Source organism: Sapajus apella, unplaced genomic scaffold (genome assembly GCF_009761245.1).
Source record: "Sapajus apella isolate SASKATOON/1434 unplaced genomic scaffold, GSC_monkey_1.0 scaffold53, whole genome shotgun sequence".
NCBI classification, from domain to species: Eukaryota; Metazoa; Chordata; class Mammalia; order Primates; family Cebidae; genus Sapajus; species Sapajus apella.
This window is the reverse complement of record NW_022436993.1, coordinates 8782755-8800808: the sequence shown is the minus strand read 5'-3', so window position 1 is coordinate 8800808 and position 18054 is coordinate 8782755. Positions and strand designations below refer to the sequence as shown.

The window sequence follows — 18054 nt, the reverse complement described above, 5'->3', positions numbered from 1 at the left end:
TGGAGAGGCCACCATGGTGATATTGCAAGGCGATCGAATATTTAGTGAGTGTATTTTTTTCTTAGGACTGCCATAAGAAAGGGCTACAGAGTGGATGGCTTAGACAACAGACATTTATTGTCTCAGTTTCTGCAGGCTGCAAGTCCAAGATCAAGATACTGGCAACGGTGGTGGTTCCTTCTGAGGGTTGTGAGAGAGAATCTTCTCTTCCATGTCCCCTCCTAGATTCTGGTAGCTTCAGTAATTCCTTGGCTTGTAGATGATGGTTTTCCCTATGTCTTCACATCATCTGCTCTATAAGCATGCCTGTTTCTAGGTCCAAATTCCCCCTTTGATTAGGAACCAGCCATGTTGGATTAGTGTCCATCCTGATAGCCTCTTCATAACCTGATCATCAGCAAAAACCGTATTTCCGAAGAAGGTCACATTTATAAGAACTGGAAGTTAGAACTTTGGCATATTTTTGGGAAGGGAGGAACACAGTTCAAACCATAACAGCTTTTAGTCAAAATCTAATATTCATCACTGATTCAGTAATTGAAGTTAGATGATAATGTATGCTGCCATCAGACATCTTTCCTAAATGGTACACACTTGTAATCATTAACCCTGAATTCTGCCACCCATATGATCATTAGCAAGTCATTTAACTTTTCAGATTCTCAAATTCCTCATCTGCCATTTTGAGATAATAAAATTTGACCGGGGTGCCTCACAGAGATTGTAGAGATGATATATATGAGGGGAAAAGAGTTTGAAACCTAAGGAGATGCCATGAAAATTTAACTATAAAGCCACATATGTTAAGGGCATTGGGCATGGCTCTTTTTTGTAGTGAGTAGCTGAGATCAAGTCTCAGCTTCCTTGGTTAAGGGATTAAGGATAGTAGTAGAGTGAAGAAGGGACCCTGAATCCCTGGATGCTGCAAAAATAGAGTCTAAATATTGAACTTCTGTAGGCCTACGAATAAAAAAAAGGCTGACCTAAAGCCAGAGAAAGGAAGACCAAAGTCTCATTCAAACACTCAGCTCTACATATGTGAAATGTTTTGGATATGTCAGTGTACAAGAACAAATTGAATACCTTTTTTCTCATGTTGCTTATTAAAATTTTCAGTATTCTATTTACACACTCAACAGATGACTGAATTTTTAAAAGCACATAGTATCACTCCTTTTTTAGATGTCATAGGTAATCTTTGCATTATCTTAAAATCACTTGATAGTTTGGGAGATCTATAAAATAATTTTTGTCACTATGTTGTTGATTTGATGGCTAAAATATCCCATCAGATCAGTTAATCTGCATACTGTGAAGCACGTGCTAAAAGCACATTGCAAATTGTTCTGTCAGAAAGCTAGAGACAAGGCTATTAGATTTTCTTCCTGTTCCAAATGAAAATACTTTTGGCAGCTCAGATTATATGAATTGTCATTAAAAACTCTAACCATAATGGAATAGCTAAAATAATCCTGTCATTGTTTCTTTAGTCTTCTCTGAATTCTGTCCTTGTTCCTAGGGCACTTTGTGTATCTGGAGGCTACTCCAGTGGGCCTTCGGGGTGACAAAGCACACTTCAGGAGTGCCATGTGGCGAGAATCCAGTGCAGCCTGCACCATGAGCTTCTGGTATTTCATATCTACAAAGGCCACAGGGTCCATTCAGGTTCTCATCAAGGTAGGCATGTGGCCTCTAATGGCTCTGAGCTTGTTTTATTTTGTTCTAGAGACAGAGTCTCACTCTGTCACCCAAGGTGAAGTGCGATAGTGCGGTCATGGCTTACTGCAGCCTCCAACTCGTGGACTCAAGTGATCCTCCTGCCTCTGTCTCCCAGATAGCTGGGACTACAGGCACAAATCACCACGCCTGGCTACCTTTATATTCTTTGTAGACATTGAGTCTCACTATGTTGCCTCAGCTTGTCTCAAATTCCTGTGCTCAAGCAGTCCTCCCACTTCAAGCTCCTAAAGTGCTGGGACTGCATGCATGAGCCACCATGCTTGGCCCCTCTCTGTAAGTGTCATGTGGCCTGGGAGAGTTTGTTATAGCATTCCTGACTTGGCTAGAGAAGGCCCCCTGTTTTTCAAAGGTTCCATCTACTATGGCTGAAATGATCCATGGGGTTTGGTAAGCTGGGGTGTGAGAGCCAGCTTTGACTTCAACTTCACATCCTATGATTATGACTGAATCCCAGAGACTCCTTATATAATAATAATTAATATGGGACACATACATTTCTTCTTTCTATTTAGTTGTTTCCTTCCCTATCCTTTTCAATAAAAGAAAATAGATTATTTGTATATCTGAAAGAAGAGCAGCTGTCCATGTTTCCTCACATATGAGCAATCATTAAGGGAACTAATAATAAACATTCTGGTTCCAAGCATACTGTGCAAAGGGCTGAACTACTCAGGAGAATGATCAAGGTATGATTACGTGGAACTGCTTATTAACTGTGACACAGCAATGCATTTTCTTACTGAGGATTAATTGGATGTTTTAATTTAGTATAACAAAATGACAGTGTTCAGAGAACGAAATAACATAGTAAATATTAATATTAATGAGACTTGGTCAAACACCTTTACTCTTTATCGAGTTAAAACAGCCGCTGAAAGAAGGTATATATGTGCACACACAGGTATATGTGTATTTATATCAAGAATCTAGGTAGAATTCCAGGAAAGCTTACTTTAAAGCACGCTGTGGAGACCATTCCTGTTTTTTTTTTTTTTTTTTTTTTTTTTTTTAATCACACATGAGCTTTGGGGAAGTGCCCTGGCACTGGTAGAAAATGCCTTAGCTGAATACCAAAGAGCGTATACTTCTCAACAGTTTATGTCTGCGGAATCTATGTTTTATCGGAAACTGGAATTGACTTTATAACTTAAGACTCTTCTATAATGATGCACGAAAGCCTGCCTAATAAAATACATGTTGCAAGAACCACCGTGAAGCATTGTTATGTTTTAAGACGGAAACTTACAGAAGTATAGAGCTGAACGTTCTCATAAGAGGACTTTGCTGGCACTTTTGGAATGTGACACTTGATTCTGTGGTGTGTACCGTATGAGAGATTTTGCACTGCTCTGGTGGTCTTTGCTTTAATTATTTTAAAATAAATAGTATTTACATTTCAGTTATCGTATAGTAACAAACTATATATTTCTAGAAAGTGTAATATTAAACCATTTTGCAATATTAGTCTTTCTACCAAGTCATAGAATTCCTGTGCTTCCTGTAGTTGATTCTTAGGGAAATTTAACAGCATTTAAAAAAGCCTATCTTTCTACCTCACACACACACACACACACACACACACACACACACACACACACTCACACACTTAAAAAGTATATGCCTATACTTAATTAGTCAAGTTGATTGTGAAGAAATGTCTCATAACATATATTAGTTTTATATTCATGTAAATTAAGGCAATCATTTCATCTTGGTGATTAATGAGATATATATTTTCAACCATCATTACAAAGTAGTTATCTGTCTCTCTCTATGTAAAATCACGCTAGATTTTACCTTGCTTGTTAGTTTGAAAGCATCCTAGCTAGATGGTAAACCCAATAAAGACAAGGATTCTGCCTCCGAATTCTTTCTTTCTCTACTCTTTGTCTTTTAAAGTGTTACGGTATACACATGTGCTCCCTCTGGCTTAGCTCTCCCTGTCTATTCTTAAGAAGGCCCCCTTCTGTATTTTCCATCTTTTCCCTCCACTCTGAGTCCTATCCAATCTGGAAGACTCGACCTTTGGAGAACTGGCCTTGGCCAAATTATCCTAACCTCCCTTTTCTGAGTGTCTCAATGTTACAAAAGATTCCTGCTAATTGGCTGTTAATTGGAGATTATTCTAGTCCATCAAACCGATTGTAAAATCTCAAGAGCAAGGCATTGAAGTTTTAGGCTTCAAGTGTCCCTCTCAGATCTTCAGAAAACGAACTGCTAGATGGAGAAAAACGTGGTGGCCTCCCAGAGGCTGTGGCTGGGCTGCAGCCAACCCTTATATAGGACAACCCTTGTGAAGGAATGGCTACTGTGCATTACATGCATGACACTCAAGTCTAGTCTGAAGAAGAATCTGTCATCTCAATCTGAAACATATGCATGGAATCAGATATAAAATCATGCACTATTGAACAATAATTTACTGGTAGCATCATTTATATGGGGTAATATTGATTATAGATCAGTACAACAATGTATACATAAATATGCCATTTATAGAACACCATCACTTATGTTATTTCTTAGCACTCCCCTCTGAGTTAAATAATGAGAGCCTTATTTTACTAAGGCATAGAGGAGTCACAGAAATAACTTTACCACCTATAGCTAAATACCCAGTCAATGACAGGGTGGGAATGAAAATCCAAGTATGTCTATGTCCAAGACTCATTTGTTTACCCCCAACCATGAGCCACAAGTGTTCCACACTGACTTTAATATTGAAATGAAGATCCCCTTTTACCCAGATCTATACACATTGCATAAAGTAACTTTTTAGAAAAAAAAATGAATCAAGGTTCTTAGAATGACCATATAAGATTTTTAAATGACTCCTGTAATAAAGTAAATTCAGAGAAAGCCCAATAAAGCAAAGCTATTGCTTTTGAGAACATTTGGTAGAAATCAGTATCACATTACCTCTTACATATTTTATACATTTTTTTCTGAATTTTTTGCCTTTGGTTACATGAGAGCTACTTTTCATTAGAGAGATGCAACTAAAATATCATTTTTGTGTCTTTAATCAAGTAATGGGTGAATAACAAGAGGATAAGAAAACTTAGAAATTGATATTCATTTTTTCTTTTCCTTGAAGTTTGCTTTATTTATAAATGAGAGAAAAAAAACCTTTAAAAGCATGTAGTTAAACTTTTTTGAAGGAAAAACAATTTTTAAAATACAATTTGTTTTGTATGAGATCAAAGAGTTTACCAGGTAGGATAACCGATTCTCACTCTCTGCTTGGGCCAAGCCAAACACTGTGTGCGTGAGATTCAGCCCGTGGGAAGCAATGACAATCTCTATTACTCTACTCCTTCATTTTATGAGTGAGTCAAGAGAAGCTCAGATGGACTAAAGTATAAACTCAAGGTCACCAGTAAGTGGATCAACTATGACTTGAACTCAGGTATTTTGAAATTAAGTTTAGGAAGTCTGTGCAATTGGTTTGGTTCATGTCTTTCTAAGAAGGAAGTTTGGATGTTAATAATCTAAGTTAAAATAAGTGGACCATATCTTTTTCTGAATTTTGAAATAGTTGATTTTTAAAATGGCATCCTTATTCTTGCTAACATTTCTCATTTTTACCTTTTTAATTCATTTGTATTCAGTATTAAATTTCTCATTAAATTTAAATGCATTGCCTTTCAGACCAATATTTAAAACAAAAAATAAAACAAGTACCAAGAGTAGAATAAGGGTTTTACAACATGAAAGTTAACTCATTTTACAGATATATTTAATTTTATTCCCACTATTTTACCTATTTTCTAGTCACTTGTTTCCTGATGGAGTTAATTAATGATGAGTAACATGTATACATTAATACACTAAAAATAATCTGGGGGAAATTTTTAAATGGACTTTGTTTTTGACAGTTTGTTTTCATTGGGTAGTCTCCACAAGCAACAAAAGACCTTTGCATCTTTTCAGCCGGCCTTTTGAATAAAATGCAGGAACACCTGCTACCTGAAGAGCATTGTCTTCTTTTGGAACTATTCCATCTGTAATAAACTGTTGATAATTTTAATCAAGATTACTGCATGCTTTAGGGAATTTGAATATATTTAATTGAAGGCATTCAGGATTATCCATTATGCAGTCATGATAGAAAACATAATATATTCAAGCCAGAAGGAGAGAAAAATAATGTGTTTCTGGAGAGTCCTCCTGACACAGCAACCTAGTTACGCTGGAAGACCATAATTAAATTAGTTCATTGCTTTATCTTGCTTAGTGGTTCAGATAATTTTAGAGTTGCTGGGGTCTTATTCTCAGCTATACATTTTACAGCTGAAGGAATTAGGAGTAAGAGGTTATATTTCTTGCCTCAGCTCAAATGGTATTTTAAGAAAAAAGTCAAGATGTGAATCCAGTTTTTCTGAATTCGAACTTAAGGCTCTTCTACTTGTCTTCCTAGAGATTGTATCTAACAATTTTGAAAGGTAATAGCGAAATAGATATTTTGTTCAAGAGGCTGCGGAAAATGTCAGATAAAAAGAAGCTAGCTTCTCTTGATTATGTAACAGACTGTGGTCATTCTGGGTATACTTTTAACCTTAGTCTATGGAGCAATGAGCCTTGGTTGTAGAAGAGGGTCAACTGAGTGCATGGTAAGCGCCCTGCATCCATCCAGACCCACCTCCACCCATCCCCTGCGTGCAAACTCACCACTGCCCTAATCTGAAAAGACGTACAACACATATTGAGTATTCCTTACCCAAAAATCCAAAATTTGACATGTTCCAATGAGCCTTTGCTTCGAGCATCACGTTGATCCTCTTAAAGTTTTGGATTTTAGAGCATTTTGAATTTTGGATTGCAGGGTTAGGGACACTCATTCTGTAATTGCTTAGACTAGAGTAGTAATCAGATAGATTTTCAGAGTTTGATTTATTTTGATATTGACAATCTACTGAATATCTAATGTTATTTTGGGTACACTGTTTGCATTTTATTCATTATTTCAGAAAAAGGATATACATAACATAGAGGATACGTAGAATCTGCATAGGGAATTTGACTTCTCCAAGACTATCATGTGGATTTTGGACTGTAAATTAATTGAACTACAGTTTTAGTGCCAGAACTCTATTTGCTTTTTCAGAATTGCTTCAGTATCTTAGCAGTGTAATCTGCATAGTATTGTTATATTGTACTAGTGTACTTGGCCAAATAATTGGAGAAAAGTTGATCTTTTCATGTCAAGGTGTGAACCACCGAATATATGAGACAGATCTCAGTCAATTTAGGAAGTTTATTTTCCCAAATTTAAGGATGTGTGCCCATAACGCAGCCTCCAGAGGATCTGACAAATGTGCCCAAGGTAGTCCAAGCACAGCTTGGTTTTATACATTTTAGGGAGACACGAGACATCAGTCAATATGTAAGATGACCATTGGTTTGGTCCGGAAAGGCAGGACAACTTGAAGCAAAGGGAAAACTACTTGAAGTGGGAAGGGGGCTTCCAGGTCATAGGGGATGAGAGATAAATAGTTGCATTCCTTTGAGTTTCTGATTAGCTTTTCCAAGGAAGGCAATCAGATATGCATGTATCTCAGTGAGCAGAGGGATGACTGGATAGAATGTGAGACAGGTTTGCCCTAAGCAGTTCCCAGCTTGATTTTTCCCTTTCGCTTAGTGATTCTGGGGCCCAAAATTTATTTTCCTTTCACAAAGGTATAGCCACACAAGATACTAACACACCCAGAGTTTAATTTGGTTAGTTGCCACAATATCACAATGCTCTGGTTATACAAAATAGGTTTCTTTATATCATCTTAGAGAACATGGTAATAATTGTTCCAGGTATACTTTTGAATATGTGAGATTTTTCTTTTAAACTTTTTCTTTTCCCATGTTCCTTACCTCTTTCAGTGCCTCTACTATTTCCAAGTAGGACTCCTAAGAAGCTAGTTCCACTGGAATGTCTTCTGTCATGAAGGAAAGATTTCCATTAGGATGCTAACACCGTAGTTTAATGTATCTGCGAAGCCCAGGAGTTTTTGCTTCACACGGAAGCATATAGTCAGCTCTAAAGAATGACATTATGACCACTATTGTTGCCATTTTATTTCTACTTCTACTCCCACTAGTGCTGCTACTCTTGTGACCGGTCCAAATATTGACTAATTCCTTTTTTTCTATGTCATGTGCTAAGTCTTCCACCTATATGAATCCATTTAATATTCAACATAAGATTGCTAGGAAGATTTATTTTCTGGTTTTACAGACCACAAAATTAAGACCCAGGTCACATAAGCAGTATGTTGAATAATCAGGATTAAAAACCAATTCTAGCTTCAATATTCATGCTCTTAACCACTATGCTCAACTTCTGCTATTAGAATTTAAAATATTCTAATTCTCAGGACTCAGAGAGATTACTGTCCCTCAAAGTTTTCCAGTGGCTCTGAAGTCATACAAATCAGAAATTTCCATCTCTACATATTACTATATCTATAGACATATTCCGCACACATTAGAGAGGAGAGGTGGCTACTTTGTTCATCAACTTCAGCCGTTTGTTTTCTAGCTTAGCTTGCCAGCATCTAGTAAAAGGTACAGCATTTATCTAAATTATTTCCCTTCGTATTTAATATAACTCAGACATTTTAAAAGCATGTTTAATATAGCTGCATTTTATTCTTAAATTATTTTAATTGACATCATAATTACACATATTTATGGGGTACAATGTGATGTTTTGATACATGTGTACATTGTGTAGTGATCAAATCAGGGTAATTAGCATGTCTGTAACCTCAAATATTTGTCATTTCTTTGTGGTAAGATCAATGAAAATCCTCTCTTCTAGCTATTTTGAAATATATTTTGTTGCGTTATTGTTATTATTATTTTATTATTATTTTGAGATGGAGTCTCACTCTGTCGCCCAGACTGGAGTGGAGTGGCACGATCTTGGCTTATTGCAACCTCTGCCTCCTGGGTTCAAATGATTCTCCTGCCTCAGACACCCAAGGAGTTGGGATTATGCGCCCACCGCCATGCCCAGCGGATTTTTGTATTTTTAATAGAGATAGGGTTTCAGCATATTGGTCAGACTGATCTGAGACTCCTGATCTCATGATATGCCCACCTTGGCCTCCCAAAATGCTAGGATTACAGGAGTGAGCCACTGCGCCCGACTCCATTATTTTTAATTATATTCACCTCACTGTGCAAAGAAACACCAGAACTTATTCCTACTAAGTGTAACTTCATACTCCACCAGTCTCTCCCCATCCTCACCTCCCCTGGCCCCTCCATGTTCTCTGGAAACTACTGCTCTACTCCCTACTTCTATGAGATACATGTTTTAAATCCTGCATATGATCAATAAGATCATGAGGTGCCTGTCTTTCTGTACCTGGTGTATTTCACTTAACATATTTTCATCCAGCTTTATCAATGTTATTGCAAATAACATGATTTCATTTTTAATTTTTTTATGGATGAGTAATATTCCATTGTGTACATAGACCCCATTTTCTTTATTTATTCATTTTTGGACACTTAAGTTGATTCCATATCTTGGCTCTTGTGAATAGTGCTTCAGTAAGCATGAGAGGACAGATAACTCAACCTACTGATTTCATTTCCTTTGGATGTATAGCCAGTAGTGGGTTTGGTAGATTATATGGTAGCTCTGTTTAAAAAAAATTTTTTTTTTTTGAGAAACCAACATATTGTTTTCCATAATGACTGTGCTAGTTTATAATACCACTAACAGTGTGAAGGGGACACTGTTACTGGCAGTATAACACTTGTTACACTTATTTTTGCTTTTGTTACCTGTGAATTGGAGGTCTTATCCAAGTTGCACAACTTTGCTAACACTTGTTATCTTTTGTCTTTTTGATAATAGCCATTCTAACAGGCATGATAACCATCATGGTTTTGATTTGTATTTCCCTGATGATTAGTGATGCCGAACATTTTTTTAATATATATCTTGGCCATGTATATGTCTTCATTCAAGACATGTCTCTTATGGTCTTTTACCTACTGTTTAATCATATTATTTGCTTTTTTTGACTATTGAACTTTTGGAGTTCTTTATATATTCTGGATCTTAACCCTTTGTTAGATGTATAGTTTGTAAATATTTTATCCCATTCTGTAGGTTGTCTTTTCATTCTGTTGATTGTTTCCTTTGCTGTACAGAAGCTTTTTAGTTTGATGCAGTCTCATTTATCCATTTTTGCTTTTGTTGCCGTGAATTTGAGATCTTATAAAAAAAAAATCCTTGTCCATCTGTCTGTTGAAATGGAGTATTGCTCTGTCACCAGGCTGGAGTGCAGTGGCTTGATCTCAGCTCATTGCAATCTCCTCCTCCGAGGTTCAAACAATTCTCTTGCCTCAGCCTGCTGAATAGCTGGGATTAACAAGCATGCGCCACCACATCCAGCTAATTTTTGTATTTCTAGTAGAGATTGGGTTTCACCATGTTAGCCAGGATGGTCTCGGCCTTGACCTTGTGATCTACCCGCCTCAGCCTGGCAAAGTGTTGGGATTACAGGCATGAGCCACAGCACCTGGCCTCTTCTAGTAGTTTTTATAGTAATAGCTGCATTTAAATGTTAGTGAGGAAAGAATGATTTAGAAACAAATTAATTTAATACCAATTATAATCTTTCTAAAACTTTGTAATAGTGACTTTGTGAATATATGTTAAACAAGAATACTTATGGAGGATGAAGTAACTATCAATATTTTAAAGGTGTGATAAACATAAGTGATACTTTTGAGATATGCAAAGTATTGTAATGGGATATTAAAATGTCTATTATTTCTCTTGCTGAGAGAGGCACAGGTAGTACCAATACCTGCGATCTATTGCGTGTATCTACAAATTGAAGAAAACACAAAATGTTAGTTGAAGTTAGTGAAGATAACGATGTATTTCCTCCATCCGTGTCATAACCCTCTAGAAAATTAATATTCTATTTATAAGGAGCCCAAATAATTTTTAGTTTTATAAGGCCATCTATCTTATGTGTTCAGTGCTTACATTTGTTTATTAAGAAATATCAATGTGCCTTGTCTGCAGAGGAATTTCTTAGATGAAGAACCAGTTCCAGCTCCCGATATTTGAGATCCATTAAGTCACTGAAGATAGCGTTCTATCTGAGCCAAGTTTAGAGCAGACTAAGTACAAATGGGTTTAAATGCTGCCGCAGCAAAGAGCTGTTTCAGCCAACTAGACATCAGGCCAGCAGCCAGGTGGAGTCAGCAACTTCCAAACTGGCTGCCCATGGATTAATATAGTGAGAGGTTTGTCACTGGACTCAAAAGTGTCTCTTCAAATGTCATAAGAAGTCATAGACATTGTCTTCTTAGCTGTTACAAGATCTGAGAAAAGGAAGAGAAGAAAAGCAGTGTTATGGCTCATCTAGTTTAAAATATAATGGACTAGTGACTTCACATGGTTACTGTCCATTTGCCCACAGAAATTTTGTCGGTACAATTGCTGTACCCGAAACTGTTCTGTGTAGGAATCCTGAGAGCCAGGTAATTTCAATTTAACGTATGCTTATTTACTGATAATATTTGAATTTTGATGTTTTAAACAAGTTTTTCATGGTGAAACATTTCTTTTTTTCTCTTCTCATTTTTTTCTAGGGCATTACTTGAAAAATCATAACCGTTTTCAGCACATGATAGTAACTGTTTGTGGAACTCATAAGTTCTTAATTAATTTTTAATGCCTACTCTGTTCATTATCTATGGAATTTGCAGTACATGGTCTAACCAAAGTAAGGTAGAATTGCTGATCAGTGGGTTGATTGTTCTGACTGAATCACATTTCTGATTCAGATGCTGCTGTAAGATTGCAGTCTGTTTTTACCGATTGCAGATTACAGAGTTGGAGTAGAGAGAAAACCCTTGTGATTCACTCTTGTATGCATCAATAAAACAAGCAATTAAAATGGCAATAATCTTATATATCTTATCTCTGTAATAAATGAATATACAAAATAATACCATTTGTAATCTTTGAGGGAAATTTAATTAAAATAAATATTTTAAACTTTTTTAACATTACACTTAAACTTACATTTTCTAAATTAGTATATTTCTCTCCATCTTCTAAAGAAGTCAGGAATAATTTCTGATAATCTGTTGTGAAAATAAAGCTCTTTGGTAAATTCTGCTGTGATTCCCCAGTTATGGATAGTATTATGTGAAAGATATAAACAAAAAAAAAAAAAAAAGCTGAGCAATTTGGGATATACTATGCCCAATTTAGACTATTTCTAACAATTCCTTTAATTTAGAATTACAAATTTCTTCTGCAAGTACTGAGTTTCCAGCTCCATCCCAATTCTTCTCACCCTTGCTTTCATTCACTGTAATTTAAACAGATATTTAGTGAGCTTCTCCTAAATACACTCTCTATTCTCATGGAGCTTGTGAGCTTAAAGTGGGCTTAACTGCTGGCAAAAAGCAACAGTATGGCAGTGATGCTTTCAGAAGTTGTTAAGTACTGTCTCATTAGAACCTGAATGTCCTTCAATATTTAATTCTCCTCTTTCTGATGTTGTCCTTTCCCTGAAAAGGTAGTTTATGACTTCGTGTGCTACATTCTTGGCACTGGCGTTTCTCTGAGGTTCACGGAATGGGTTTGAATTAGGTAGTGGTGTGTTCCCCTATGATGACATCTTTGTTTCCTGCCACTACTACCCTGCATGATGACTGAGTATGTGAAAAATTCTCTTCTCCAATGACTAGGGAAGTTTGATGATGCAGACCTCATCTGCCTAGTTTACTGTCCTGTCTGTAGCAAGTAGCATAGTGCCTAGCACATAGTAGGTATTAAACACATTTTTTTAAGTTAATGAAAAATTGAATGTACAAGCAGTGCATAAATGTCAACTTTACAGAATAATTCAATATCCTAAGAATTCAAAAGCTACTGAAATATTTACAGGCAGAAAGTGTTTAGAAGAAATAAAAAAAAAATGGAAAAGTAGAAGAAAGAAGTCAGGTGTGGTAGCTCACACCATAATCCTAGCACTTTTGGGGGCCAAGGCAGGCAGATCACTTGAGGTCAAAAGTTCGAGACCAGCCTGGCCAAAATGATGAAACCTCATCTCTACTAAAAATACAAAAATTAGCCAGATGTGGTGGCATGTGCCTGTAATCCCAGCTACTAGGGAGGCTGAGGCGGGAGAATCACTTGAATGCAAGAGGTGGAGGTTGCAGTGAGCCAAGATCATACCACTGCACTCCAGCCTGGGCAACAGAGCAAGACTCTGTCTCAGGAAAAAAAAAAAAAAAAAAGAAGAAGAAGAAAGGAGAGCATTATTTCAAAGAGAATACAGAAAGGAGGGGAAACCTAGGAGGTATTGAGTGGGCCCTGAATTTACCAGTTATTGGATAGTAATTAAGGATATGACAACGACAAAAATTTTAATGACAATAAATTTTAATGACAGTAATATTTTAATGACAATTTAAAAATAAGCATTTATAGGCTGGGTGCTGTGGCTCATGCCTGTAATCCTAGCACTTTGGGAGGTCAAGGTGGGTGGATCACCTGAGGTCAGGAGTTCAAGGCCAGCCTGGCCATTATGGTGAAACCCTATCTTTAAAATAAATAAATAAATAATTTTTAAAAAATAAGCATTTATTCTACCCTTTACAGTCTACATTGTACATTTGCATATCCAATACTGAGATTCTATTGGTGCTATTTAACATAGTATTGTTTTTATTTTTTCTTAATTTTCAGTTATTTCTGACTTATATTTAGCTTTAACTTAACTTTATAATCATTTATTTTGGGTAACTTCTAATGTATTTAAATTAAATTAGCTATGATGTACCAAATTATATATATAAATTAGCAGTGTGTAGCAACACAAATAATAGCAGTGTAATCAAATTGAAAACTAATCCAAAACTTCTTTTGGAATGGCAAAAGAAAAACAATTAAAAAGTGAAATCTTTCAATATTATTTGAATGAACTTAACTTTTTATTTTCTCTTGATATGAGAAAAGAAATTTCAACTTAGTTGCTAGATATTCATTCAGACATTGACATTGTTTTCTTGGCAGCAATAGACATAATGATAGATAAAATAATTTTTAGAGAGTAAACACTGTATAATTTTTTAATTTAATTCTCATAGCTCAGGTTCATACAAAATCACCGAGAATCAAGCATAAACAGCATTAACATGACACAGTCAGTAGCAGCCAGCGGCACATGTTGGCCACCTCTAGTGATACAACTTTAAGATTGATCAAACAATCAAAAGAGAGTTCTTTAAACAAAATTTATTTGCCAACATTTTGTAACATTTGTCTTGTGTACTTCTTATGTAATTTTGAAGAACTCCTTATCAATACCACTCATGCTGATACTTAAGAAAACATGATACTTACATAAACCCAACAAGATAATTAAATATTGAAGAATGAGATTTGCATGCATAACACTGAGCTTTGGAAAGCCACAAACTATGTGATATCTAAAATTCTGCTCCCCCTAGAACCCATTTTTGGCCCCTGTGGGGCAGTATTGACCCTTCTTAAGAACGCATGTTACACCCTCTACTTTTTCTCCAAATCCTATCTTTCAGTCTCTGAGAATACTTTCTCTCGGGAAGGCAACCATTCTTCATCTTTTCAGAAAGCAAGCTGTCAGACTTAATAACTAAACTTGAGTCTTGGAGATTGAGACCCTCAGGGGCAACACAGTGAGACCCCATGATTGGTTTGGCTGTGTCCCTAGCCAAATTTCACCTTGAATTGTCATAATCCCCATATGTCAAGAATGGGGCCAGGTGGAGATAATTGAATTATGGGGGCAGGTGTCTCCCATACTGTTCTCCTGGTAGTGAAGAAGTCTCAGGAGATCCGATGGTTTTATAAAGGGAGCACAAGCTCTCCTTCCTGCCACCATGTAAAACATAAGTTTGCTTCTCATTTGCCATTAGCCATGACTGTGAGGCCTCCCCAGCCATGTGGAATTGTGAGTCAATTAAACTTCTTTCCTTTATAAATTGCTCTCTCTTGGGTATGTCTTTATTAGCAGCATGAGAACAGACTAATACACCCCATGTAAAAAAAATGAATAAAATTAAAAACTTAGTTATTCCCTTAGAATCTTTCTCAATAAGCCAGGGTAACCACATATTATCCATACACAGGTATCTTCTGTGCCTTTTTCTTATCTTTGTCTCTGTTAAATCCATGCCTTTTTCTACATTTAGAATGTTTGCCTCCTCTCTTTCCTTCCCTCCCCAACACACACACATAGATTTTGGCATAACCAAATCCTGAACATATTTCTAGACCCAGATTGAATGTTCTCTCTTCTCGGTCTTGTCACTTACTACCACTACCTTGAAAGTTGGACGTAGGTACAATTTAGTTTTGTATCCTCCATAATAAATGGCTCATTGTAGACACATAAAATGTTTGTTAGAAAAAATAAGACATTTATAGTGTTTTAAGAAGCTTAAATATAAACAGGGAGAAAAATATGTAAACCTTTAATAAGAATAATTTACAAAGGGGAAGATTTAGGGGTAATTGGGGGCGAATGATGAAATTATCTATGCAGTCTAAAAAGAATTAATGTTTTCCAAAAAAAGACTAGTTTTATAGTCCTGATTTAAAACCCTTATATCATGTTGTGGTGAGTATTATGCCTCCATGAATAAAAAAATAGAAGCTGTTAAAATTGGACTTGGATGAATTACTATTCTTTTTATAAATTAAGCCATCTGGTTATGAATTTATGAATGAGACCATATGTATTAGGGTTTTGCCATTAAAAATTCCATGAATGACGACTCATTGAGGACTTTGTTATGGGTTGGAAATACTGATACATTTTATTTTCCATTCACAAATGTGCCATTGAATATATCCACAGATAATCATTGCACATTGCTCTGTCCTCTTTTATGCTAACCTGTTGGTGGCAAGAAAGCATATTTAGTTCTTCAGATTTATGAGCTGAGGGATCATTATTCTGAGTGCTAGCAATTGAAGTGGCATAGAGACTAAGGTTAAAAAGAAGGGTAAGATAATATTTTTATATGAATTCATGGATTTCTTTTCATCAGCATTCATGGGCCTTAAGGATTTTATAGGTCATATTTTTAATGAGTTATCTTGACTCTTTTTTACCACACTGGGGGCCATTCAGCAAATAAAATCTTACCAAAGTTAGAGGTACATATGGCTCTCCAATGATGAAAGAATGGTGAGAATTCTCTTTAGTCTTTTTAGGGTTTCCTTTTAAGTTATTTTTTCAGAAAATACTCAAATTATAAAGCAGAACATTGAAATGAATTACTTTGTTGGCTTCATTAGAATCAGAGCTAAATTGTCTTGTTAGTCAAAAGAATGTAAAACATAAGAAAATATATATTGTAAAAAGCTTAAATCATACTTCAAATGGCATTAAGCAAGTTAAGATTTTTGCTAAGCAATTTTGTTTCTTGTGAGGTTTTTAAAAAATGTCTACGCAGAAGATAAAAACAGTCAAGCTTAGAGAAAAAAGTGCTTTTTATTTGTTTTTTTCCATTTGACACAAAATATAAGTAAAACTTTTGCAATGTACTATGTTTCCTTAGATGTAGGGAGATTGAACAGTTTTATTTTTATAGATACATGGTTTGCAGTGATTTCAGAATGCATTCATGCTTTTTCAAATTATTACTTCATGTAGTAATAAACATCATTAGGAAAATTAACTCATGCAATAATTTTAAGCAGATATCTCAGTACTTAAAATTTTTTTATGCCTTGTAGAATGATTAAGGGTGGAGTGTTGACCTGGAATTCCAGATAACTTCTCTTTGGCTAAGATGTAGTATATTCTATTTAATATTAGAAATTTCTGATACATGTTGCTCCCTTAAAAATCTTCCACGTTTTTTCCTCTAAACTTTTCAGCCACAAATATACTTGTTTTTTCGAAGTGGCTTCAGCACTGTCAAATGTTTTAGAAAATTTTATTAATGTAAATATAGCCAGATCATTGAGTAGGAAAACAATCAATGGTGGCAAATAGCTGACATATCTGTAATAGAGTCACTTTGTTTTCCTAAACCTCTGGGGAAGTGATTGTTTTATATCACTTCACTTACTTTGCACAGACATACTGCAAATTATTTAACATTCTGTTGCTAGAATAATTTCTTTGTTTAAAAAGATAGCACTTCAGAAAATTTCTGTTAAATGTGGTAACCTCAGTGTGAATGTCCTGGATCAGAATCATTATACACAACAGAGCACTTTATATATTCATTTGTATCTTCTCATGTATGGTAAGCTCTGAAAATATATGAAATCCTATGCACAAAGAAGAGAAAGCAGATTTACTAAGTGCTTTTCCTTAAAAGTTCTTGTGACTGCATCCATGCAAATGCATAGCCTATGTATGTATTCATGAAGAGAACTAGCATTTTATTTAGTAGGTTTTTCATGACAACAACAAAAAAATCAATCCTGTAAAAGGCAAAAATTGTGAAAATAATTGAAATTTGCAGTGAGGCACTGTTGGTCTTTTGCATATATATACATTACCCCAACTTTCTAAATATTTCTTAATTTGGTAATAATGCTTCAATATCTTCTTTGTTATTTTGCACAAAGGAAGTTAAACTACTGGTAGAATGTAGAAGGGGAAATGTGAACAAAATTATTATTTTCTGGAAATTTATGTTCAATAAGAAAGGTCACCTCCTCTCCTTCTTTGAAGTCCTACCATACTCTTGTGTTTTTAGGATTATTTTTATATCTACCACAGAGTTGTTTACTAAGTGCTACTTCTCAGCATTGTGTACTTTTTCATGCAACTCCCAACTATAGTTTTGGCCATTGATTATTCTGTTCCAGTTGCTGCCTGAGAGTCTGAGACCCCGGACTTGCTCATGTGCTATAATCAACACACTGGTTTCAACAAAGATTCTATGGGAGGAAAACCACATCTCTCTTTGGTCCCATCTATCAATTCAAAACAAAAACACCAACACACAGCTTATGTGCATATCATATATTTTACAAAAGCGTTGATCCTAATTAGAACCTTAGAACATAGAATGTGGCTGTACTCAGAGTACAAAAGGAAAATCAAGTATCAAACTTTCACACATGGATTTTCTCCATGCAAATATCCTAGTTACTAGCCTCATTCCTTTGCTTCATCTTTGACCCTCCTTTGAATCTTTTAAAGGAGCCATATGTTTTATACTTCCAGTGCATACTTAGACTCCATTTTCAGATAACACCGCTCACTAAACATAGGCATAACTTTTGCCTTAGGATGCTTTTTTTTTTTTTTAACT

The 18054-nt window shown here is 35.6% G+C and overlaps 1 protein-coding gene across 1 annotated transcript in view; it reads left to right on the top strand.

The window, feature by feature from the left end:
• The window catches only part of MALRD1 (MAM and LDL receptor class A domain containing 1), a 576163-nt gene that overhangs the window by 281746 nt on the left and 276363 nt on the right, over positions 1–18054 (top strand). Inside the window, exon 29 of the mRNA XM_032244079.1 lies at positions 1520–1677. Coding sequence (XP_032099970.1) covers positions 1520–1677 — 158 coding nt within the window. The remainder of the gene's footprint in view (positions 1–1519; positions 1678–18054) is intronic.